Source organism: Callorhinus ursinus, unplaced genomic scaffold (genome assembly GCF_003265705.2).
Source record: "Callorhinus ursinus isolate GAN/ISIS: 27379988/994484 unplaced genomic scaffold, GSC_fseal_2.0 scaffold9, whole genome shotgun sequence".
NCBI classification, from domain to species: domain Eukaryota; kingdom Metazoa; phylum Chordata; class Mammalia; order Carnivora; family Otariidae; genus Callorhinus; species Callorhinus ursinus.
The window spans coordinates 19,358,000-19,382,260 of NW_027397071.1; the positions used below are offsets into that span (position 1 = coordinate 19,358,000).

Below are 24,261 nucleotides of genomic sequence, written 5' to 3' on the forward strand. Positions count from 1 at the left end.
TGTATGTGAGAAGAAATACTAACCCAGTTCATCCTCTTAGGAATACAAATTGGCATTAAGTCTAGCCATAACTGGATATTAAGCATGAGGCCTACCCATTGAATAGTATTTGTGTATAAACAAATTCTTTGGTTATAAAGTTTATGAAGGTAATAAATTTCAACAAGATATCTGTCTCTCAGTTCCTGTGATACTCTGTGTAATTGCAAATAATATGAAGTGTAGGTATGCATTGGTACAGGAAACCCTGAGGTATTTTGGACTAAACTGAGAATTAGAGGGGATATTTTTTATTTCATTCTTCTTTTTCTTTTTAAGATTTTATTTATTTGACAGAGAGAGAGAGAGAGAGACAGTGAGAGAGGGAACACGAGCAAAGAGAGTGGGAGAGGGAGAAGCAGGCTTCCCGCGGAGCAGGGAGCCCGGTGCGGGGGCTCAATCCCAGGACCCTGGGATCATGACCTGAGCCGAAGGCAGATGCTTAACCGACTGAGCCACCCAGGCGCCCCTCATTTCATTTTTCATCCTGACTCTATTATTCCTTTAGTGCCTAGCTCATTATTTTTTTTCTTGAACATCTTTTCTCATCTTAAAAAGATAAATACACACATTTATTTTAGTGACATTTAAATATGTAAGAAAATGTTCTGCTGTTTAATACCAGTCAAAATATGAAGAATCATGTCCAGAATAAGAGACTAAAAAGAGAAAAATACATATAAACATATATATGCACAATAGAATTGTTAAGGGAAGTCGGTATAAACAAAAATTGTTCCAGGATACCAAAAGTTATGCTTGCAAAAACTATACATCTCTTTATTTAAGGTGTGATAAAACAGCCCAGGATGATCATCAAAGTTGTATGATCAAGAACTGACTACCAAGAAAATATGACAGTCTATGGGGCACCTGGGTGGCTCAGTTGGTTAAGGGAACGACTCTTGGTTTCAGCTCAGATCATGATCTCAGCATGGTGAGATGGAGCCCCACACTGGGCTCTGTGCTCAGCAGAGTCTGCCTGAGATTCTCTCCATCTCCTTTTGCCCCTCTCCTCACGTGCATACTCTCTCTCTCTCAAATAAATAAAATCTTTAAAAAAAAAAAGATATGATAGTCCAATTATTGTTATTATGACATTACAGGAAAGTATTTGACAAAACTGCAAAAGGAAAGTACTTATTGACTTTTTTTAATAACTATTTTGTCTTTCTGTTTAAAACAAACAAAAAAAACCTCTTTTGAGTACTAGAGAAAGCTGCTGAAAATACTGGATGCCGGTAAGATTTTTTTCATGATTTTGTCAAATCTTTCCCTATTCTACTCTGTCCTGGGAACTGCTGCTAAATTTGTAAGTCTAAAACATAGCCTAATCAAGTAATTTCCTTGCTAAGTTACCTTTGGGTAATTTTTAAAAAAATCCTCTTCACCCATTCATTGTGATTATAAACCAAATCCGTATGTACCCGTCTAACATTGCAGCTTCTCCCCTGCTGCTGTGCTTTCTGAGCATGTCACACCTTCATTTAGAATGTCTGTCTTGTTCTTCTACGCCTGGCTCATTCCAAGTCTTTCCTTCCTATCAGTTCCTGATACCAAAGTGGTTTGCAACTTTCTTGAATTACTCAGGCAGGTCCAAATTTCTCCCTTGCCTGAATTACTGCAATAATTGGAAATTATACCTTGAAGGACTGCATGTGATGATACAGGTAACACTGGTAAATTAATGTGTTCCAAAAATTCATTTATAAATTACTTACCAGAAGTTGAAAATTAAAACAAAAAAATTATTGAAGTATAATTGACACTAGAAGTTGAAAATCACTTGCCCACAGATTTATTAAATATAATTAATATTCCATGCTATATTTTAATAAAAAATGTAGCTGAAATATATTACTAACAAAAATATAACTTTCAGAAATTTCTGTGAAAAGATGTATACCATACTCCAGCTTAAAAGCTGGAAGTCAAAATTTCTGTGAAAAGATGTATACCATACTCCAGCTCAAAAGCTGGAAGTCAATAATATGAGGTATCTGAAAAAAGTCAAATTCATAGAATTGGAGTGGAATGGTGGTTGTCAGGGACTGGGGGAGGAGGAAATGGGGAATTAGTAATCAATAGGCATAAAGTTTCAGTTAATCAAGATTAATAAGTTCTAGGGATGGTCAACGATACTGTATTGTATCATTAACATTTAACAATTTGTTGAGAGACTAGATCTCAGGTTAAGTGTTCTTACCACAGCAAAAAAAAAAAAAAAAAAATAGAAGTCAAACATGTATCACTTCATCATCTATTCTTTGTACCTCCCTAACAAACAGCAGCCCCAGATATTCAGTAGGTATTTTTTTTTCTGGTTATTCATTGCTTCAAAAATAAACACCCTGAAACTTACTGGCTTGAGACAACTATTTTATTTGCTTACAAGTTTGCAGTCTGAGCTGGGCTCCGCTTTGATTCTTCTGCTGGCCACAGTTGTGGGTAAATTCAGCTCTCACATCAGCTGTGGGTAATGAGGAAGTGGAAAGGGCTAGGCATCTCCATCTTTCCATGCAGTCTCAGGGCTTCTTACTCTCCTTGGTGCTTCTTCATGTGGTCTTTCTAGAGGCATGGGTGAATTTCTTGTCTGGCTCCTATGAGTGCAAAAGTGGAAGCTGCCAGACATTTTAAGGCTTAGGTCTGGAACTGGCACAGTGTCATATTAGCCATATTCTTTTGTCTAAGCACATCATTGCTTCCCAGATTCAAGGAAAGGGGATTGCACAAGAGGATGAATACCAGGAGACGGACTCATCAGGGGCCGCCAGTGGAACAGACTACCACATGGCTTAATCACTACTTATTGAGTTGGCTGCTACTAATATAGAACACGATATCCTAGTCTCTGCTCAATAGGGTAAAATGAATTTAACATGTTAGTAACATGCAAAATTCAAGTATATGTGAATTAAATGCTTTAGTATGTACAGAATGTGACTTGGTTATTCTTTTAGCAAAGTTCTACTTCACTACAACTTAGGCTGTAATTCCTACCAATGGGAGTTAAATTGAAAAGTTTTATTCCTGGCTTATAATGTTGAATACATTAGCAAAATACTAAGCTCTCTAAAAATAATGTATCACATAGTGTGAATAAACTTGCAAAGTACTGACTTTTTTCCCCGACCCATGTATTTGGTTTAAAGTTGGAGGTGAGTAGGGGGTTGGGATAACTGGGTGACAGACATTAAGGAGGGCACATGATATGATGAGAACTGGGTGCTATATGCAACTGATGAATTATTTAACACATCCGAAACTAATTATGTACTATATGTTGGCTAATTGAATTTAAATAAAAAAAATAAAGTTGGCTTCAATTTTGGGGGTAGCTGGGTGGCTCAGTCGGTTAAGCTCTGACTCCTGATTTCGGCTCAAGTCATGATTTCAGGGTTGTGAAACTGAGCTCAGTGTGGAGCCTGCTTAAGATTCTCTCTCTCCCTCCCTTTTTGTCCCTCCCCCTTCCCCACTTGCACAATTTCTCTAAAAATAAAATAAAATGAAATAAAGTTGGCTTCAACTTCATAATTTGGAGTGTGCTGAGAAACTAATTTGTTAGCATCACATAGGAAAAAGCAACTCACTAGAATATCCCAAATAATAAGCCTGCCAGGTTAATATTTATAGATGCTACAATTATTTGTAATGTTTTAACCACAATGAAAATATTAGTCCTAACAGCTTATAATGAAAAACTTTAAAGTGGGAACTTGAACCCCCCTCTTTAAATGCCACTCTCTCCATATCTTTTTGGGGGGAAAAGTATGCTAGTTAGCATCTTTTGATTGCAAAAATCAGATATTTATTTAAGTAATCTAAATAATATTTGGTAGTCAGTATGAAGATACAAAATATAAAGATGGAAAACAAGAATCTCAAGGAACCCAGAGCTCATCCTATAGAGGTACCAAGATGATTTAAGATGCAAGACAATTCTAGAAAGGAGATCTTATCACCTTCAGTCCCAGAAAGTTGTCAGTTAACCAGTATTTCCTTTCCAAGCTGGCTTTTACCACTTGCAAATTTTGAACCTTACTCTCTATGTTTTCTATCCCTTGGTTTCTGCTGACTCATACGTCTGGCAATTATTTTCACCCAAGATGTTCAGTGACATTTGAGATAGGGCATTCCTTAATTGTGCAAGACTCTTTTACACATTGCACAATATTGATTGGGCCACAGACACTAAATGCCCATAGCACACACTGGTTATTGTGACAACCAAAGTACCCCACTACTTTGGCAAACTCCCCTAGAGGGCGATATCTCTCCTCCCCACACTCAAGGAACAACTAACTACATAGGGCAATATGAGCTTTCTGCCTCCTCTCTGGCTAACAAATGGCTAGCTGTCATAATATGGAATGGGAAGTCTTGTTCCACAAGTATCAGCTGCAATTCATATCACATTTCTTTGAATAAAAATAAAGAGAGCAAAGCCTTAATACAGAGTCTAACAATAGTGCTTCTTTGTATTTACAAAAATGACTTGAAAACTATGCTTATACAAAAACCTGCACATGGAAGATATGAAAAGATGCGTGATGTCATTAGTTGTTAAAAAAATGCAAATCAAAACCCTGATAAGATACCATTTCATATCCATTAGATGGCTATAATTTAAAAAATGGACAATTAAAAGTATTGGTGAGGATGCAGAGAAATCAAAACTTTCATACGTTGCTGGTAGGAATTTAAAATGGCACAAGTGTTTTGGAAAGGAGTTTGGAAGTTCCTCAAAGAATCAAACATAGAGCTATCATATGATCCAGAAATGCCACTCCTAGGTATATATATATATATATATATATATATATATATATATATATACCCAAAATAGATGAAAACACTTATTCATACAGAAATTGCACATAAATGTTTATAGCAATACTATTCTTAATAGCCAAAAATTGAAATAACCCAAATGTCCCTTACGTGACAAAGGCATAAACAAAGTGTGATATACCCATATAATGGAATATTATTCAGACATAAAGAGGAACTAGTATTCATACATGCTACAACATGGATGTATTTTGAAAACATTATAAGTTAAAGAAGTCAGACACAAAAGGTAATGTGTATGACTCCATTTATATGAAATGTCCAGATAGGCAAAGACATAGAGACAGAAAGTAGATTAGTGGTTGTCAGGGGCTAAGAGCAAGAGAGAATAGGGAATACATGTTAGTGGGTACAGGGTTTCATTTTGGGATGCTGAAATTATTCTGGCATTAGATAGTGGTAGTGGTTGCTCAACATGTGATTGTACTTAAAAATACTTAAATATATATATTTTAAAGGATACATTTTATGATATTTATAGCTAAGGATTTTTTAAGATGAAGCCAAGAATCAATTTTGCAAATGAATGTTTATACAAACTTCATAATCACCAAAGCTGGAAGCAACCATGATGTCTTTCAGTAGGTGAAAGGTTAAACAAGCTGTGGTATATGTATGTAACAGAATACTGTTCAGTGATAAAAGTGAGCTATAAGCCATGCAAAAATATGTATGAATCTTACATGCATATTACTAAGTGAAAGATGTCAGTCTGAAAGGCTACATACTGTTTAATTCCATTTATATGACATTCTGGTAAAGACAAAACTATAGAGTAGGTAAAAAGGCCAGCAGTTACCAAGTGTTCCAGAAGAGGAAATGTTTCAACAGACAAAATACAGGAGATATTTTAGGGCACTTAAACTATTCTGTATACTAATAGTGGGTACATGACATAATGCATTTGTCAAAATGCATAGAACTTTATAGCATAAATAGTAAACCTTAATATATGCAAGTTAAAAAGACATTATTTAGGAAATCAAGAGATATCAGGAGGGAATGCAAACTATGAGAAAAGAATCTAACTGTATTACAAATACATGAAATAACCACACTGAAGGGAGTAGGGGAACAGATGCTGGCCAAAGCAAAATTGGAAATTAGTAGTCTGTAAATCTAAAGGCAAAAGTAACTATACTTAAGCTGCAGTATAGTTGGTAAAGTTGCTTCCCATAGGGATTTGGGGTAACAATTCTGGTACTGTCATACATATACACTGAAACTGAGTAAGTAAGTAAGGATGATGAGAGCCAGGTTTCTTACTTTTGGAATAGAAGGTTACAGAAAAAAGCAAGGGGAGAGGGTTAGAATGAGCAATGTTGTAATGGATTAGAGATAGAAACATTAGGAACTCATATTTAGTTTGATATAGTCACATATAGAAACATTAGTAGGAACTCATATTTAGTTTGATATAGTCACAGATGAATACATATAAAAATATTTATAGACATTTACATATGCAAGGGTTAGTATACACATACATATTTTCTTGCTCAATCTGCTGAAAAGACCTAGAAATAATGATACTCCACTAGCAATAAGCACACCTGGTGTACCCATTTTGGTCTCTAATACCATGCTCCAATAAAACAAACTGGGGCTCCTTGGAGAAATGATTGCTTCCAGAATTGGTGCAGGGAATACATAAGTTTGGAACATCTCATAGTGCCAGAAAGAACGTACTAAACACATTCACACACACTGTTATGAACTGAATGTTGTGTCTCCCCAAAATTCATATATTGAATCCCTAATCCTCAATGTGATAGTATTTGCAGATGGAGCCTCTGAGAGATAACTAGGTTTAAATGATGGTGGGGCCCCCATAATGGGATTTGTATTTTACAAGGAAAGGAAAAGAGAGGAGCTTATGAGTGCTCCCTTCCTCTCTGTCCCAATCTCTCTCTCTGTCTCTGTCTCTTAATCTCTTTCTCTCTCTCTCTCCACCATGTAAAGATATAGGAAGACTGGAAAATAGCTCTTTAGAAACACAATGACAGGGCTTCCAGGAACCAGATGAAGGGAAGGAGAAAATGATATTCACAGCTATTGAATCACCTTCCCCCAGTGGCAGATAAAATGTTTCTTCAAAGCAACAACCAACTGACAAATGAACAAATAACAACAATCCCCTGTCCCACCACCACCATTTCTAAAAATACATAATTACATTTTATTTGAAACATCGGAATCTCTAAGTAAAATTCTAAGGTTTTGAATATGATTGGGTCACATATTATTACAGGGGAATTTTGGCTCCACGATCCCAAATAAACACTGGACAATCAGGTATTACAAGATAACATAGTTGCATGGTGCTGAATATGACTACCTTACACAGAAGTAACCAGCCATGAAGACTTAGTCAGCAGGTAATAGAATACTATTTTGATAAACTGGTATGTATTTTTTTCTCCTTTCCTCATTTTTTTTTGCCTTTCCTCTATTCATTTGGTGTGATTATAGCCTCAGACAAGGGTTAGTAAACAGAATATGAGTAAAAAGAATTAAATTTTAGCTTTTTCATTTCAAAAGCTAATGTCCAGGAACAAGGTTATGCTACATCCTAAGATTTGGGAGAAAATGTGATATGTCAATTTCTATATTGCTCGTCCTTCCCATCAGGGATGAAAAATCAGTCACTTTCAGGTTTCTAAGAACCTGATCCCTACCTGTTTTACAACTCCACACCCTCATTCCAGCCTGACAAATTCCTAGTGTGGCCAGAGTTGCAGAATAACATGTTCCCTGTGCCGCATGGAAGAGAGTGCAGGACGCTCTGGAAGGCTTGTCTTCAGGAGAGAGAAGCATACTCTATTTACATGTGTGGACCAATGAATGGAACAGATGATGGCCATGTCATCATTCATCACACAGAAAAATGAAAATGACTGAAGAGCAGGTGTCTACCCTCCTTACTGAGACTTTGGCACTTTATCAACCCCCTAGAATTTAGAAGCAACTCTGGGAGAAAGGGAGAAGCAGCTTTACATTGGCTGAGATTTGATTTTTCCATTTGGCCGATTAAGGATTCAAAATAAAAATTAAGTTGTAATTATAGAATTAAGTGATATTTCTGGTGAATGTAACGAAGTCTGAAGTCTAAGGGTAGTAACTACTACATTTTTATCAACACTTAAAAAAAAAGAAAGGATGCCTTTCTTAATAATCATAACTTTGAGAAATCGCTGTTAAACATAAAGCTATTAGAGTTATATTAAAGGAAGAAATTGAGAGAGATTAGTTATATACAATATTCCATGTGTTTCCTTATACCTCCCAGCCCCTTTGCAATTAGGCAGGGTGATGTAACTTGTTCTGGCCATTGGGCTATGAGTGAAAATGACATGTGTCATTTCTGGCTTAAGCAGTTAATTGCTTAGATGAAAACTCCCTGTACCTTTACAATGTGCTGCAGTGACTGAGGAGGTCACATGCTCCAGAAGGTGCTAACAAAAGAAAGTGGAACCTCTGGAAATCTGCATCCTACTTACTACAGGAGGCAGAGGCTCCCTGTCAACCCAAATAGGATATGTAGCAAAGGTTTATGTCTCTGAAGTTTCTGGAGTAATTTGTTATTGCAGCAGAGCCTAGCCTATACTTACCAATACATTATTGCATACTCTACATTTAGAATAACATAAGAATAACATTAGAATCTATTAACTATCATATTTTGTATTAAGTAAAACAAAATCAGCTTACAAATTAAGGTTATTAAAATAATGCCAATTGTGTAAACTGACATAGATTATAATAACACTGATGGCAGAATTACGAGTGTTTTATATTTCCTCCTTACCTTCTTTTGTTTTACATTTTTTACCACATTCATAAAAAAAATAAAATGTGAATAAACAATGATCACATATCCCTCAAAACCTAGGAAAACTGATTTATGTATTATATATAGTCTTATGTACTGTACTAGGAGGTAGGGCATATCTGTTTTCTTTCAAATTGAAACTAAGATTTGTTGGGGCACAAATCTCTGAATTTCCATAACTTGATAAATTATTAAAATATCAATTTGAAGCTATAAGCACTTGTTGAGCATTTATTCAGTGTTCTGTAATGTATTATATATTTTTAAAGACAAAAAAGGAATAATGAGTTAATGGATTATTACACTCAAAATCTTACCTGGTGACAAAGACTTAGATAAGCAAGAGTTGGTATACAATGGCACAGAAACACAATTCTCCTTCATTCCACTATATGTGTTAAATAAAGCACAGAGTTGAAAACATAAGCATAGTAATTTCTTACAGCAGACTTGATATATTCTGGTCAAATCTCAGACTGGATCTTTAGGTGCTTAAATAGGATGACTACATCACAGTGCATTAGGATTTAAAGAGATTGTATGTAACACTAATTTAAAAAAATAGGCTATGGAGTTGGAAATATCTGGGTTCAGCCTGAAACTTTGATATTTCTGGCAGTGTGACTTTAGTCAAGGTACCTAAACTCCTGAGGGCCCAATTTTCTCTACCATAAACCAAGCAGCATAATATCTCCCAAGATTAAGTACTGAATGAGATTTTATATATATATATATATATAGTTAACTACATAATCATATATATTATATAGTTATATAATTATATATAGCTATATAGTTATATAGCTATATATAATTATATATATTATATAAAATAATATACTGCATTTACTATAAATAGCACTACATTTACTATAAATAGTAAATGCAGTGCCTGGTATAAAGTAATCTTTCAATAACTGGTAGCTCTTTTTATTACTCAGTCCCACCATATGGTTTTACTCATGGAAAAAAACGTGTTCAAGATTTGGGAAATTGAACAAAGTCATAAGGCTAAATTAACTCTTAATATACTTGAAAAACAGTATTAAATGTACTAAGTACCCAGCAAACACATGGAACTAATAAATATGGGAAAATGGACTATGAAACGTCATCACTATCTAGTTTTCCAAGCAGGGATTCTCAGAATGGACCTATACCTTTTGATCTCACCTTCTGCTTCACACTTTCCATCCACTTCCTCTTTGATCTACTTTATCATGTCAAATGAATGGAGATTTTTCTAGTTTTAAGCTTTGTTGTACCCTTCATGGTTTAGAGTAGATAGTACGGCAAATCCGTGTAGGCAGTGGCAAAATTAAGGATAGCAGAACTACAGGTTGTCAGGGGAGGTGTTTTTAGGGTAAGAAGCCAAGTGAGATTTTGGAGTAAAAAGCAGAACATGTCTCCATGGGATGTGGTTAATTAACGGTAGTGGAAGCTGGGGAAGAAGAAAATGAAGAGAGAATGAGAACAGAGGAGTTTAACAAGAGTTAGGGGGAATGGTGACATTTATTCTCCTATCTAGAATAGCGTTACTCACACTGGTAATCCATCTACTATCAGGTAACTGGATACCAAGCAAGGTCTGGGATGAGAAAAATGTACTAATCACAGGGAATACTGAGAGAAGTATCATGGAGAGGGAGAAGGAATGAGTCGAATGATTTAAAAGACTAAATGTGGCATAAAGATAAATGGCAACAGTCCAGATGGGAGCAACAGCACGAGAAAGGGAAGACTGAGATGAAAGGGGCCTGACTTGCGTTTGGGGTAACGAGGATGCTGCCCTAACTCTGTCCCCATTAGTCCTTCTATTCTCCTTTAGGGTTGTCAATACCATGGCATTTGAGAGTGACAAGAATGGCTGTTTTATCACAAATGGACCTGACCACAAAGAAATGAGTTTGAGAGCACTGACACAGCTCACATACGTTACAAACAACCGTCTTCAGCTGGTAAACCACCCAACTACGCCAGACTCAAACCAATGACCTTGAGGTGAAAGGTTCTATTACCACATTTCTGATCACCAAGGTTTTTCATGTTTCCTAAAGTCTTTTCCTTAATATTCTACAGTGTGTTTTTTTTCATGGCTATAAACTTGTACTCAGATTTGCAGTGATATTTACTACTAAATTGCAGAGTATTTTAACTGATGTTCAAATCAATTCTGGAGAAACTTTTCAGCCAAGGGAACTGCAAGCTAGCTGGTTGACACTGGAGGTCAAATACTCCAGGGTATGGGTCTCAAACCACTTAATTCTTCACAGCAAATTAGAAACGGGACTCCAGCTGGTGCTAAAGAATAAGACAGACTTGCTGTATAAGGACAAGCTGCTGCTTGGATTTCGAGTCTTTATATTCCTAAAATAAAAAATTTGAAACTCAATTTCCCTCCCCCAATCTCATTCTTTCAGAGTAAAAGCTTTCTTAACAACAGCAAAAAAAAATCTGGCCCCCTGATTTCAATACATAAATCTTGCCAAGGTATAAAAATAAAATACGATTTAAGCAGCAACCTGTAATCTCCTGTTGACGACCAGCTGTGCCTCCTATTAGTATTAATGGAAGTTACACAGGCATAATAAGAAGGAGGGGAAAATGCCACCTTATGCTTTTTGCACACCTTAACATTTTTACAGCAAGTCTGATTACAAGGGTTTACTTGAGCAGCAATTAAACACTGATTGATTACTAAGTACAATTTGTATTCCAGGCAACATGCAAATGGCAATGAAATTCTCAGATAGGGAATGGAATAAATTCTTCTCACATCAGCGAGAGAATCACATTTTTTAAACAGCAAGTGTTTTCTTATATGAAGAAAAGAGGTTCACTGTAAGTTTTTTTATAATATATTTTTACCCAAAGACAATAAGCCTTGATTCATTTGAGAAAGAATAAATGATATGATTTCTGCAGATTGTACTTCCCACTTCACCTTCAGACTACAGTTCTCTTTCCATGATGACAAACTATACGGATGGAAAGCATAATATTCAGTCACAAATGCACTGACTTTGGCTATAGTCACAACTATAAACAATATGTTTTTTCATCAGATTTTGGCACTGCAGAAATAATATCTACTTTTAAATTGAAAGTGAAGTGAAAGGTTGATTTATTAAATGTCTATCAAGTGCCAGACACTATTCTAGGTATGGGCAATACAGTAGAGAATAAAAAAGTAAACGGTCCTTGATCACAGTATTTATGATATGGAAGGAGAAGCTGACAATAAACAAATACACAAATACAGATATAATGTCAGTGTGTATGCAGCAAAGGAAAATATTCAGGAGAAAGCGAATGACGTTGATATATACGTGTGCCTATGTATGTTCAGGAGAAAATGACAGAATGAGAGAATTTAGAGCTTTGCATTTGCTGTTCCCTATGTGTAGAATTTCCTGATCCAACATTGTTGAATGGTCACCTGGTCTGTATCATGCTGGTGTTAATCCAAGGACAAAGAATAGAAAGAGCTGTGAATTTGGGATATTGGACAAATGGTTAAGATCAGAGTGGTTGAAGTGGCATTATTTTTCCCCCACTGGAGACAGGAGGTTTTATTGATGCTCATGGGGGTAGGAAAGGCCCCCAGGAGCCTGGGGAAGGGGGCGCTGAGTCAGTCAGCAGATGCATAAGGTCTGGGCACATGGGGGTAGGTTAGGGCACATTCATCTTCTCAGGATTCTGTGGCTCCTTCTTTGGGGAAGGGAGAGAGCCTCTTGAGGGGGAAGCAATTCAAAGAGCAGTGAGGGAGAGGTTAGGGACAGCTGAGAACTCCTAACTTGAGAGAAGGCACCACAATAGGCAGCAACATCTGTATGGAAAGCTGGATCAACTGGTCAGTAGGGGAAATGGGGGAGGGGCACTTGGGTTGGCTTTTTGGGGAGGGGTCCAGCCTTGGCCTAGGTGGGCTCTCAGGAATACCTGGTGTTCCCAAGCAGAGTGGGGCAGGGCCCAAAGCCCCTTTCCCTGTGGGCCTCATTAAGGAGAACTAGGCATTCAGAGAAAAGGGCATTCAGGGAACCCCCTGGAAGGAGTGCCAGAATTATTCCTTAAGGCACAGCTGGGGGCAGACAAGGTGCCAAGGCACAACTGGTCGGGGGGCAGGGGCAGCCTCCAAGCCAAGTGCCAGGGTCACAAGAGGACATAGGACTGCCCACGCTTGATGGGCATGGGGTTGAGCACCACCCGGACAGCCTCAGTGAATACTTCCTTGATGCCGTCCTGCTGCAGGGCCAATAGGTTTTTGAACAAGGGAGTATTATGATTTAAATAAAGATGGTTTAACCATCCACTTATTATATGTATGTTAAGGGATACATTGTAAATGTGATTTACCTTGGAATCTGCATTCTTCCTGAAAAACTGGCTGATGCATCACTGTTTTCACTTCTTGACAATGGAATGTAAAAGAGAAACTATAGTTAATAAACTTATAATCAGATGTGTTTAAAAACAAAAGCCAGAAATTGTTACTGTTTAATGTATTGTAACTAGCAGAGAAACTGGAAGAAAACTAAAGAGTGATATCTATAAAATAAAAAAATTAGTAAGGACTATTGAGATCATTTTGTCCAGCAGTTTGCCTTTCTCAGGCAGGGAAACATGGTTGTTTATGTTCTTTCTGCAGATTTCCAGGTATAAATACTTAATATCTCCCTAGTAGTCCATGCTAATATTTTATTACTTTGACATAGAGGTTGTTTTTCTTATATCCAATTAAACTATCTCATTATTTATTTATTTATTTATTTTTAAAGATTTTATTTATTTATTTGACACAGAGAGACAGCGAGAGAGGGAACACAAGCAGGGGGAGTGGGAGAGGGAGAAGCAGTCTTCCCACTGAGTAGGGAGCTCGATGCAGGGCTCGATCCCAGGACCTGGGATCATAACCTGAGCCGAAGGCAGATGCTTAATGACTGAGCCACCCAGACGCCCCATCTCATAATTTATTAAGTCTGTTTCCTGATCTGATGCCAAAACAGAAAACAACTGCTCACTATTCCTATTTAAAAAACTTATTTAAATATGAAAAATTATTCAAACTGAACTAGCTTTATCTTCTCTATGTTAAATGATATCAAATTCTCTCATCTTTCTCTTTTTATCACCTTAGCCACATTTTTCTTATTCTGAGAACAATCTATTTTAAAGTATGAATTACTTCTTGTATCAATGCATCATGAGTTGTTTAGAAATTCATGTTATATGTTTGGCAATTTAGCTTAGTTCAAATGATGGGAGAAAGATGGAATAGTATTTAATACATTATATTTGCATGAAAGTCTCTAATAGAGCTCATCATCTAGGCATGAATTTACTATATGTATCAACCATAAACATATATATTTATTTAGGATGTAGTTGATATAGCCATATATGTTACTTATATGTACTCATATATATGAAATGTTTCATACTGTAGCACAGAAAGGCCATGATATAGATATCATTTCCATACATCAGGGTTATTATAGGTCATAGATATACTAGAATAAAATAGAACAGAATAGAATAGATGATAGAAAGATAAATAGGCAGACACAGATTCTGCAGGGGAACATAGGCTACTATCACTCTATTTCAAGGCAGAATAATAAGATGGAAGGTATACTGAGTGAGAGTCCTGGGCAGGATCAGCTACCTAGAAATCTTGTGAAAATATACACTTAATCATACTATGACTGTAGGAACTCTAAAAGTTAGTATAGGGGTGCTCAGTAGGTTAAGCATCTGCCTTTGGCTCAGGTCATGCACAATCCCAGGGTCCTGGGATCGAGCCCCATGTTGGGCTCTTTGCTCAGCAGGGAGCCCGATGTGGGACTCGATCCCGGGACTCCAGGATCATGACCTGAGCCGAAGGCAGTCGCTTAACCAACTGAGCCACCCAGGCGCCCCTAAATAAATAAAATCTTAAAAAAAAAGATTTAGTTTTCTCTACAAAGAAAACTAAAACTGCACTTTATAAATTACCATGCATTTAAAACAAAAACTACTAATTTCTAGTATTGTTTTAATAACTCCTACAAAAAAATTAGTTATCAGAAATTCCAGGAAAATACATAAGCATTAGTTTCTCTATGTTTAAATTCAGATTATTATGATGACTAAATCAGAAATATGTGTAATGTCCTAGGCATACAATAGATGATCAATAATGAGAGGTATTTTTGTTAACTCTAAGTAAAATTAATCATTAAGCATACATGGTTCAACAGAGGACGCAACACAGAGATCAATGGTAGTTAAGGCTAGTACAGATGGGAAGGTGGCTCTGTCCATATACTCTAGTCATTCATTATCCAGCAACAACAAGTGTGGGCCAGGAAAATCTTTCCCTAAAACAAGAGTGGATGCCAAGATACTAACTGCTCAATACAATCTCTCAGAAAGAAACATTTGGTGGCCTTTAAATAGAAAATATGATGCCAAAAGAATGCTTTTCAGTTCCATATTTTTTAATCTACAAATTGCAAATAGTTGTGTTGAAAAATGTTTATTGACCGAAAGATGTATTATATTCTTTAGGGGACCAAAGTCAATCCTGAAATATGTTAATGTTGTTATATCCTAATGGTGGTGCTGAGGGTGACAAAAAATATCATAAAGCCCTTAAGAAACAAACTTTTGTGTGTGTGACACAGATGGTTGGAATAAATTATGGGGCTCAATAAAAAGCAGTTCAATTTAGTTTTAAAATCCATTTGGACATTTATCAAAGATCACATTGTGAAATGTATTTGTGATACTTGGAAGAGTCATACTAATCAGCATCCCTTACTCTTCCACCATACCCTACCTTCCAAAAAAAGAAAAGAAGAAAAAAACTAATGAAACTTCTTTCAACTGAAGCCTAAAACAAGATCCTTGAAATTTATGAGTTCAGTGATGACAATAAATTGAGTAATAAACTGAAAAAGTATACGTGGTGGTAATATACAGATATACATACACACAGACACACACAGCACATCCAATGGCACACATACATAATATATTAGTTCTTCTAAAAGAATGTTAAATGGTTATTCTGCCTTAGATACAAACTACCAAAAAATCATCCCCTTGTACTCTGCAAGTTGGATGCAAATATTAAAGAAAGACATGATAGGGTGCCTGGGTGGCTCAGTCGGTTAAAGTGTCTGCTTTCGACTCAGGTCATGATCCGGGGATCCGGATCCGGGGGAGTCTGCTTCTTTCTCTCCCTTTGCCCCTCCCTCTCCTTCCGCCCCTCCCCCAGCTCATCCTCGCTCTCCTTCTCTCTCAAAATAAATAAATAAATAAAATCTTTAAAAAAAAAGACATAACATTTTCAATAGATGGAGAAGATAATGCTCAGAATACTTGAAAAAAAATAAAATTAATGAAACCCTTTGCATGTGTTTAAGACATGAAATAAGGAAATGTAAAATATTTTCAAATTCATTGAAAATAGTCTAAGTATTTTACATGGATGATTACACTTATCATATATTGCCAAGTGAGTTGCTAAGACAAGAATGAGAACAGAAAATATGCTTCAGAGTAAGCCTCTAGTTTAGAGTTTCTCTGATTGGCATACATGATAAGTTTCAATTTTTAAACATCAAAAGATGTACTGGACCAAGTGCTACTGGGAAGGTACACAAATAGGCTGATTTTTAGTTCACTTGTTCATTCGATCAACATATATTAGAGCACACTTACTTACTTCCATATATTACATACATTGAACCCCTGAGGGGTTCAAAGATGATTAAGACATAGTCCTTGCCTTTGAATAATTCTTTCTGGTGGGGAGGCAGACACATAAATGTGTAATATTCAATATTAAGTGCTAATATAGAAGCATGAAAAAATGGTAAGGGATTATAACCTACTAGCTGTTTCATGCTATAAGCTATTAGCTGTTTCATCTAAAATATTTTTGAGCATATACAATGTGCTAGGCACGGGGGATACAGCAGTGTAAGAAACAACCTAATAAAATTTACATTTCAAAAAAAACATTTCAGTAGGAAAACGTAGACAATGATCAAACACATAATTAAAACAAATAGAATGTTGGTTTATATTAAGTGTTATAAAGAAAAATAAGGTGGGAAGGCAGGGATAGTGAATGTGAGAAATGCAAGCGACAGTTTTAAACTTGGTGGTCACAGAAGAACTTACCAAAAAAGTGAACTTTATGTAAATGCTTAAAACTGATGAAGAGCTAACCATCAAAATATCTGTAGAATATCATTGCAGGCAGAGAGAATAAGAAGTGGAAAAGCCTGTGTGAATGGAGTTGGAACAAACAGAAATAGCAAGAATTAGGAGAGAAAACAAGCAGCTATATTATTGATGCCTGTAGGCCCCTATGTGGAATTTTTTCTACTGAGTGAAATGGGAAGCGATGATGGGTTTGGAGCAAAAGACTGACAGGGTTATTGTTTTATAGATTAAATAAATCAATACACTCAAATGACTATTTTGTGATAGGACATTCTTCAAACACTCAGATTACTTTTACCTAGTGAGATAAAGCTTAAGTAGTTCTATCTGCCAGCTTCTGTACCTTAAAAAATTTAACTTAGGACTATGATGATATTAATAATTCTATTTGCCAGTTTCCATAATGCTTAAAAACTTTTCAGCCAGGAATGTGATGATACTAATAATTATTTTCATTTAGTGGATTATAGAACATCATAGATAATTTTGGTATTTTTTAATATAAATTACTTCATATATAAATTACAGAGTGCCTAACATGGGCCAAGCACCATAGTACAAATAATAAAGGCCTTGCATGCATATATGCACATTTAAATTTATAAAAGGTAAATGTGTTTCTGTATTTGCTCATAATACAATGGCGTTTTAAAACTTTTCCCTATAATTACCTAAAACGTGTTTGTGATTTATCCATGTATATTTAGACCCTATAATCTCATACGCTCTTGGATATACTGTCAGTATCTTCCCCTGATGTTAATATTCCACCACCTTACTTATAAACGCTGCGTAAAATTGAATTGTATCAATTTAATACAGTTATTAATCAGTCACCTTTTGTAGATTTATGTTATTACTTTTTTATTTTTGCATAAATTACTTTGGAATGAGCCATATTTTTAAGTATATTTTGCATATAGCATAATCCTTCTCTCTTAAGATGACAATTCAGAAATAAAGTTACTGGGTTAAAGAAAATGCATGCGTTTAAAGTGTGGCTATATATTGCTGAATTGCTCTACCTATATACTGTAACAAGTTTTTGCTCATTATAGAATCTTAAGTATCCGTTAATTTTCTTACACCTTAATCACTCCTTAAAATATTTTTGCCAGTCTAATAGGTGAAAAATCATATCTCATTTAATTGGCATTTTTTTTGACTACTAGTTTGGGTGATATAATTTTTTTTTTAATCAACCACTTATATTCTAAAAGGGAATCCATTCTAGGCATGGAGAATAAAGGGATAAGGCACATTCAAAACCACCAAGGTCCTTAGTCTAGGGAAGGTGGCAATCACAAAAACAAACTACAGAACAAGAACAGCATGTCATTCATTATTCAGATGATTAAAAATGGATCATCATAGTTTTATGTTGGAAAACAGAAATAGAGACACTGATGGAGACAGAAATCCTTCTGGGTGCAGGTTTTTCTTTCCAGACTGATTAAAAACACAGGGCTCTGCTCCATAAGTGTAACAAAATACTAAATAACAATGTCATTATATGGTAGAAAAATCACTTTTTTGGTTTCCAGTGACAACGATTATTACCATCCTGGCTGGCATGTGGAAGAAATAACTGAGCCCATTCCCAGAAATCACTTTCTTGGTTGATTTTAAAACATTCACCCAAGTGAATATATGAATATGCATTATACATACATTACAATCAGAGTGATACTTCAAAAATACATATTTGATCATGTCATTCCTCTGCTTTAAAAAAAATTCCATGGTTTCCCACTTCTTATAGGACAAAATTCAAAATCTTGAACTAATGCTAAAATACCACATGGTAACACTCTGGGTCACTCTCCCTCTCGGTGCCTCTGCTCTAGCTATCAGAGGCTCTTTCCCTTCTATCAGGACACCTCTGGCCTTGGAGCCTTTGCAGGATTACTTTCTTGCCTGGAATGCTTTTGATCTCTTCCTTTTTGTTTTAACTTTGTCTCTCAGATCTTAGCAGCAAGGACAATTCCTTAAGAAGTCCTTCACTGATTTCCCAGGTCCCTCTGCTGTAACAGTCCTCTGTTTTACCTTGATATTTCTATTCATGGTAAATATTATATTATTGTGTGATTACTTGACAAATGTTCACCTCCCTAAATCATCTGCAAGGTAATGCATGAGCATAGAGTTCACTTTTATTTCACTTACCACAGTATCTCTAGTGTTTTGTTGTTGTAACTAGTGCATATTGGGTACACAATTGTTTGTGATATGAATAAATGGATGAACAAATACAAAAAAAAACCGTGCTTAATGCTAGACCACTGGGGAAAAAATAAAGCACATGGAAGTCTGCATTTTTATTGTGTTTCTAAATTTGTGGTACTGTATAACTTTTCAGAAATGAAAGATGACTCATAAGCTTCCCTTCTGATTATGGTAATAATAATCATAATAATATTCATTCATGTAATGTAAACTATTAGGCTGAAATGCATTTTGGTGAATTTGTACACTATTAGATGAGCTGTCTCTCCAAAGTCTACAAAAAAATTAATGTGGAACACCTGATATTTGACTGTGCTTCCAGATGGAGGGACAGCTTGACAAATGCCATCATAATTTACAACTTTTAAAAAGTGTGGTGTGAATGCATTTGCAGTAAGCTTTAAACAGCTTGGATTATTTACAGGTACAACTGTGTTTAATGTGGAATTTCAATGGATTTAAAATATTATTCGATTCAATCACTGATCACAGAATATAGGTGTGGCATGTGAGCAACATGATTTGATGCTTTAATTACATATCTTAGAACTGGGTACATCTGGTGAGTTCGGGGGGGAATTATAAAATAGCATTCCAATTTTGTATTTGATTATTGAGTGTCACTGAAGAAGCTCTTACCTTTGGAAAGACAGCATATTTTGAACTTATCCTATGGTAGCTTAGGAGAATAATAATCACAAAAAGTGAACATGGAAATACAGTGTCTAACTCTTAAGGATAACTTGGACGCTTGTACCAATATAAAACTAAAAAATGGATTGCTAACTGATAATATTTGTAGTATAGTGCAGTCTAAAAGAGTATATAAGTCTCTGTCTCTGGTGGTTAGGAATTTGACTATTGAAGCTCTCTGGTTAAACTGGAGAAGGAACCATATATGTTATTAAATACATCACTCATATATTTATGTTATGTAGGTATATGTGCATATACCCTTTTTCTCTCCTCCATATACGTATTCGTATGTACATATATACTTGTATATATGATAAATACTATTATATACCATTATAATCATATTATTATACATATATAATACATACATATCTCCAGGAGGATATAGATGACTTTGGAGGTTGGGTAAGGTATGGTTGTAGGAAGATGCAGGAACATCTGACTTTGGAACATTACTTCATAAAAAGAAAAGTAGTTTGACATTTTAACTAGAAATTTGTTGACAGACACTGTGATTGACTTCTCAGGAATAAGTAGGACATTGAGAAAAACACATGGTAAGGTGAAACTAAAGCTTCTGAAATGAACTGCTTAATGCATAAACCACCATCAGGATCTACTGTGTTCATTCAATCACCAAGTGTTCTTGGTCTCTTATGCTTCAGTCCTGGGCTGGGACCTGACTATCCGGTAAACAACCAAGCCAGACATGAGCCCTCTCTTCCTGGAGCTTACATTGTAAATGGAAGAGAGTTATTAAACAAGTCACAGATAAATATGCAAATAAAATTTGATAGGGCTATGACAAAAAAATAGGTGTTACAAAAGAGAACAGAGACAGTCTAATCTTGTTGATTGGGATGGGTTAGTCTAATCTTGTTGATTGGGATGGGTCAAAGAAGCCTTCTCTGAGACCTAAAGGATGAGTAGAAAGGGAAGAGTCCTCCAAGTGGAGGACATGGGCAAAGGGAGGAGAAATGGTTGGAAGAAGGGAAGGTTACTCTGTGGTGAAACTTAAGGAGTATGGCAAGAATGGCCATAGGTGAGGCTGGAGAAGGGTACGGGAGGTTATTAAGAGGTCACTGAAGAGTTTGTATTTTATTCTGACTGCAATGCAAACCACTGAAAGATTTATACAGTCCGTGTGTGTGTGTGTGTGTGTGTGTGTGTGTGTGTGTGAGATATGAGTTAATACTTTTTAAAACTCAATCTGGAGTGGAGAGGGGTAAGAGTAGAAGCTGGAACACCAGTAGCTTGGACCTTGGTGGATGTACTGAAGATGGAGAAATGAACAAATATTCCAAGATCTCTTTAGGAGGCTGAATCCTGAGAACTTGGGTATGGATAAAATGTGGGAGAAAATATGATTTTAAGGTTTCTATAGTTTTTTCTTAGTAATACTATTTCATTAAAGAAAATGTATCCATTCTCTATCTAGTAAATTCCAGGTTATGGAAGGTAATCTAATGGTTTGTTTAAAGAAGTCTTCCCAAATCACTCAAGGTGGTGAGCACCCACACCCCAGTTATTCTGTTCCTTTTCTCTTTTCTCTTCCAAGCAGGCTTACTATTTTGCTTACTCTGAGTAGAATCTCCATGAGAGTGATGTATTTCCTGAAGACAGAGTATAATCTAGAGTACCTAAGGCAGTGTTGGGTACATTGAAAATGTTCAATAAATACTTGTTGAATGAAATGATGAATGAACTAATGAAAGAATAACGATATGGAGGAAATACCTGAATCCAAGGTGGTCGCAATTTAGCTGAGAGGATTAAGAAGTGTGACAAAAGCCTCACTAGAAGTAAGCAGGTAGTGTTGTGGGAGAAGAGGGGACGATGTATCTATCTAACCGGGAGAACGGAGGGAAGTCTGAAGACATATACTCAAAGATGAATATTTTTTGGATTGAGACCGTCCCTAAAGGAGAATCACTCCCCTCTCCACAGCAAGCTCTATAACAAAACATAAAGCACTCTTCGAAAGAGCTTCACATTTTAGAATAATATATATATTTGTAAATCGCCCTTAGAAAGGATTGTCCTGCAAAAATATAACCTTGATTCTGTACCACCTACATCGCTTACTACTTGTCACTTCTGGCTGTAGAAATTTTGCTCGCCTCCCTCCCTCAGCCCCACTCTAACCCCGCCCCCGTTCTCACCCCCGGGTTTTGACTACTTTTATTAGATTCGCGCCCTTGCCTTCTCCCGCCTATTTGCTGGATGAATGGAGGAACGTTTACTACCTCATCCCTGAGGAGTTCCAGAAGATGCAGCTGCCCAGAAGCCAACGTTTCTGCACCTCGAGGAGTTCGTGCGGAAGGAAGGAAAAGGAGCAAATTGTTACTTAAAGCGCCAACTGCTTTTACCTTTGGTCCTGTGGGTCTCTCCCATCTGGCCCCTGCCTACCAAGCTCAGGCTTTAACATTTTATAGAGCAAAGGTCAGTCCCGGGAGCAGGCTCTCTCTCCTTCCCTTCCTTCTGCCTGTAGAAAGAAAACAAGCCGCCAGCTTGGGGGATGGGCCGGGCTCCTTTCCCCGTAGCTCCGCTGGGCAGTGCGGTGAGCCGAGAGCCGCGGGGCCGAGCTCGCAGCCCCGCCCCCGGGGTGGGGCCTCCCGGCGCCCGCCCCGCCCCCTCGCCGCCGACCCTTCGCTTCCTATTTACTCTGTCACTACGGCTGGCGGTCACTTCGCTCTCTGACTAGAGCCCGAGGACGCTAGGAGGGTCTGTCACTAGGAGACTTCAGGCTGTGAGCACTGCCATGGCCCCCGTGCTTAGCAAGGACGCGGCGGACATCGAGGTACCTACTGCGCGCCGGGTCTCCTGGGGCGGGAGGGGGCCCAGCTGGTGGGTTCGGGGGAGGCCGCCGGATTTGCTCGGGTAAGAGTGGGAGATGCGGGAAACTTTGCCTCCGCGGGAGGTCTGCGGGGGAGGTGGAGGAGCGGGTAGCCAGAGCCCGGCGTGGGCAGCGAGGGAGAGAAGAGAAGTGCAGGGGTCCCGCGACTGGAGGGGGTACCGTTTGGTTTGGGACCTGGCTGTTTACTTTGGAGGGGATTAAGGAAACCCGTCTAGTCTTGCCCTGAATGGCGTGACTAAGAGGCACAAGAGTTCCAGTGAGGTGGAGTCTGGAGGATAGGAGCTCCCATCTCCCACCCAGTCTACCACCACACTGATCATTTCTCCCCCCGTATGCGTTTCAGGGCACCTGTTTGCTGCCCCCACCTCCAGTGGATGAATCCTGAATAAATGCAAAGGTGGAGCATAGAAATAAAGATCTCTGTGTCAGCTCTTATAGCAGTCCCCGCTAGCCATAGTGTTGCTTATGAAATTATTTAACATAGGGAGGGATGGAACAAAGTATTGAGAACATGAAAAATGCAGTGCTGTCAGAAAAACATAAACGAGCTGTATTTTTCTCTCCTCTCAACAGTTTTTGATCCCCTCTTGCACTGTTTCTATAAAAATGGCATCTTTCTTCCTGTGAATAAGGTCCTACCTGAAATGACATGACCATTTCCTTTAAATTTTCCCTAAGATCTTTATTTATAAAATGAGAAGGATTTAATTATAAACAGTGATTTTAGACATACTAACCCAGTTCAGCATTTGTGAGCTAAGATAAACTGCTTCTTAGTTTTTTTTGTTGTTGTTGTGTTTTATGGCTTTTCTTTATTTGAGTCTCCTGTCTCTGATAAAATGAGTGTACGTGTATATGTGTATATTTTTTCTTTTTTATAAATGACACAATTTTTCTTTAGTCCTTTTCAGTGGCTTAAGTAAAAGTTTAAAACCACCTGTTTGCAGAATAGCTGCTTTTGCCACATTTTCCCTCTGTCATTGATTGAAGTAACTTTGTGTTCTCTTTGGGAGATGGTAGTAGTGTTTTCTCCCCACTCCATACATCGGTTTGGGAAAAATCCATTTTAGTAACAAGAGTCAAATTATATTGTAGTGACCTGTCTGGTTAATTTACTTGTGGTTTCTCTTGTGGATAGTTTACTATTTTGAAAATATTGATCGATAAGATACATTTAACTCAATACTTATTCATGTGTGCACAGGGTAAAAGATACTTGATTTATGTCATAGCCCTTTTTGGTCCTTGTTACTTTGACTTACCCAAATCTTTTTCTTTTTTTTTCTTTTCTTTTTTTTAACTAAGCTAAATAGCAAACTTGACAGCATTCAGATAGTACTGATTTTTAGAGAATAGAATGTCAGAGGGCAGGTGGCTTTTGGCTTTTGGCTTTTAGAATGGTGTGTTACTTGCTTAACTGATTTCTTTCTCTGTATTTCTCCAGCAATTGTCTTTGAAATCAGTTCTTAACCACCTAACACTAAGGAAAAGATGCCAGTGAAACATTAAATGAGTAGCCTAGTTTTGTATGTTGTTTGAACCAAGA

General features: G+C 37.0%; 1 protein-coding gene and 1 long non-coding RNA gene across 6 annotated transcripts in view; one reads left to right on the forward strand and one right to left on the reverse strand.

Annotated features, from left to right (window-relative positions):
- Positions 1 to 2,397: 2,397 nt before the first annotated feature.
- Positions 2,398 to 22,365, reverse strand: LOC141373347 (uncharacterized). 4 transcript variants are annotated; one of them, XR_012379238.1, is made up of 3 exons: positions 22,228 to 22,365; positions 13,076 to 13,129; positions 2,398 to 2,639 (listed from the first exon to the last, which is right to left on the reverse strand). It is a non-coding gene; the product is annotated as an uncharacterized lncRNA (long non-coding RNA). The 4 variants fall into 4 exon arrangements; XR_012379235.1 differs by having other exon boundaries at positions 2,398 to 2,660; XR_012379234.1 differs by having other exon boundaries at positions 22,105 to 22,238.
- Positions 22,366 to 22,504: 139 nt separating this feature from the next.
- Positions 22,505 to 24,261, forward strand: part of DPYD (dihydropyrimidine dehydrogenase) — a 798,492-nt gene continuing 796,735 nt past the window's right edge. For both annotated transcript variants that reach the window (XM_025872261.2, XM_073896265.1), the window contains exon 1: positions 22,505 to 22,658. In XM_025872261.2, coding sequence (XP_025728046.1) covers positions 22,620 to 22,658 — 39 coding nt within the window. In that variant the 5' untranslated portion in view covers positions 22,505 to 22,619. The remainder of the gene's footprint in view (positions 22,659 to 24,261) is intronic.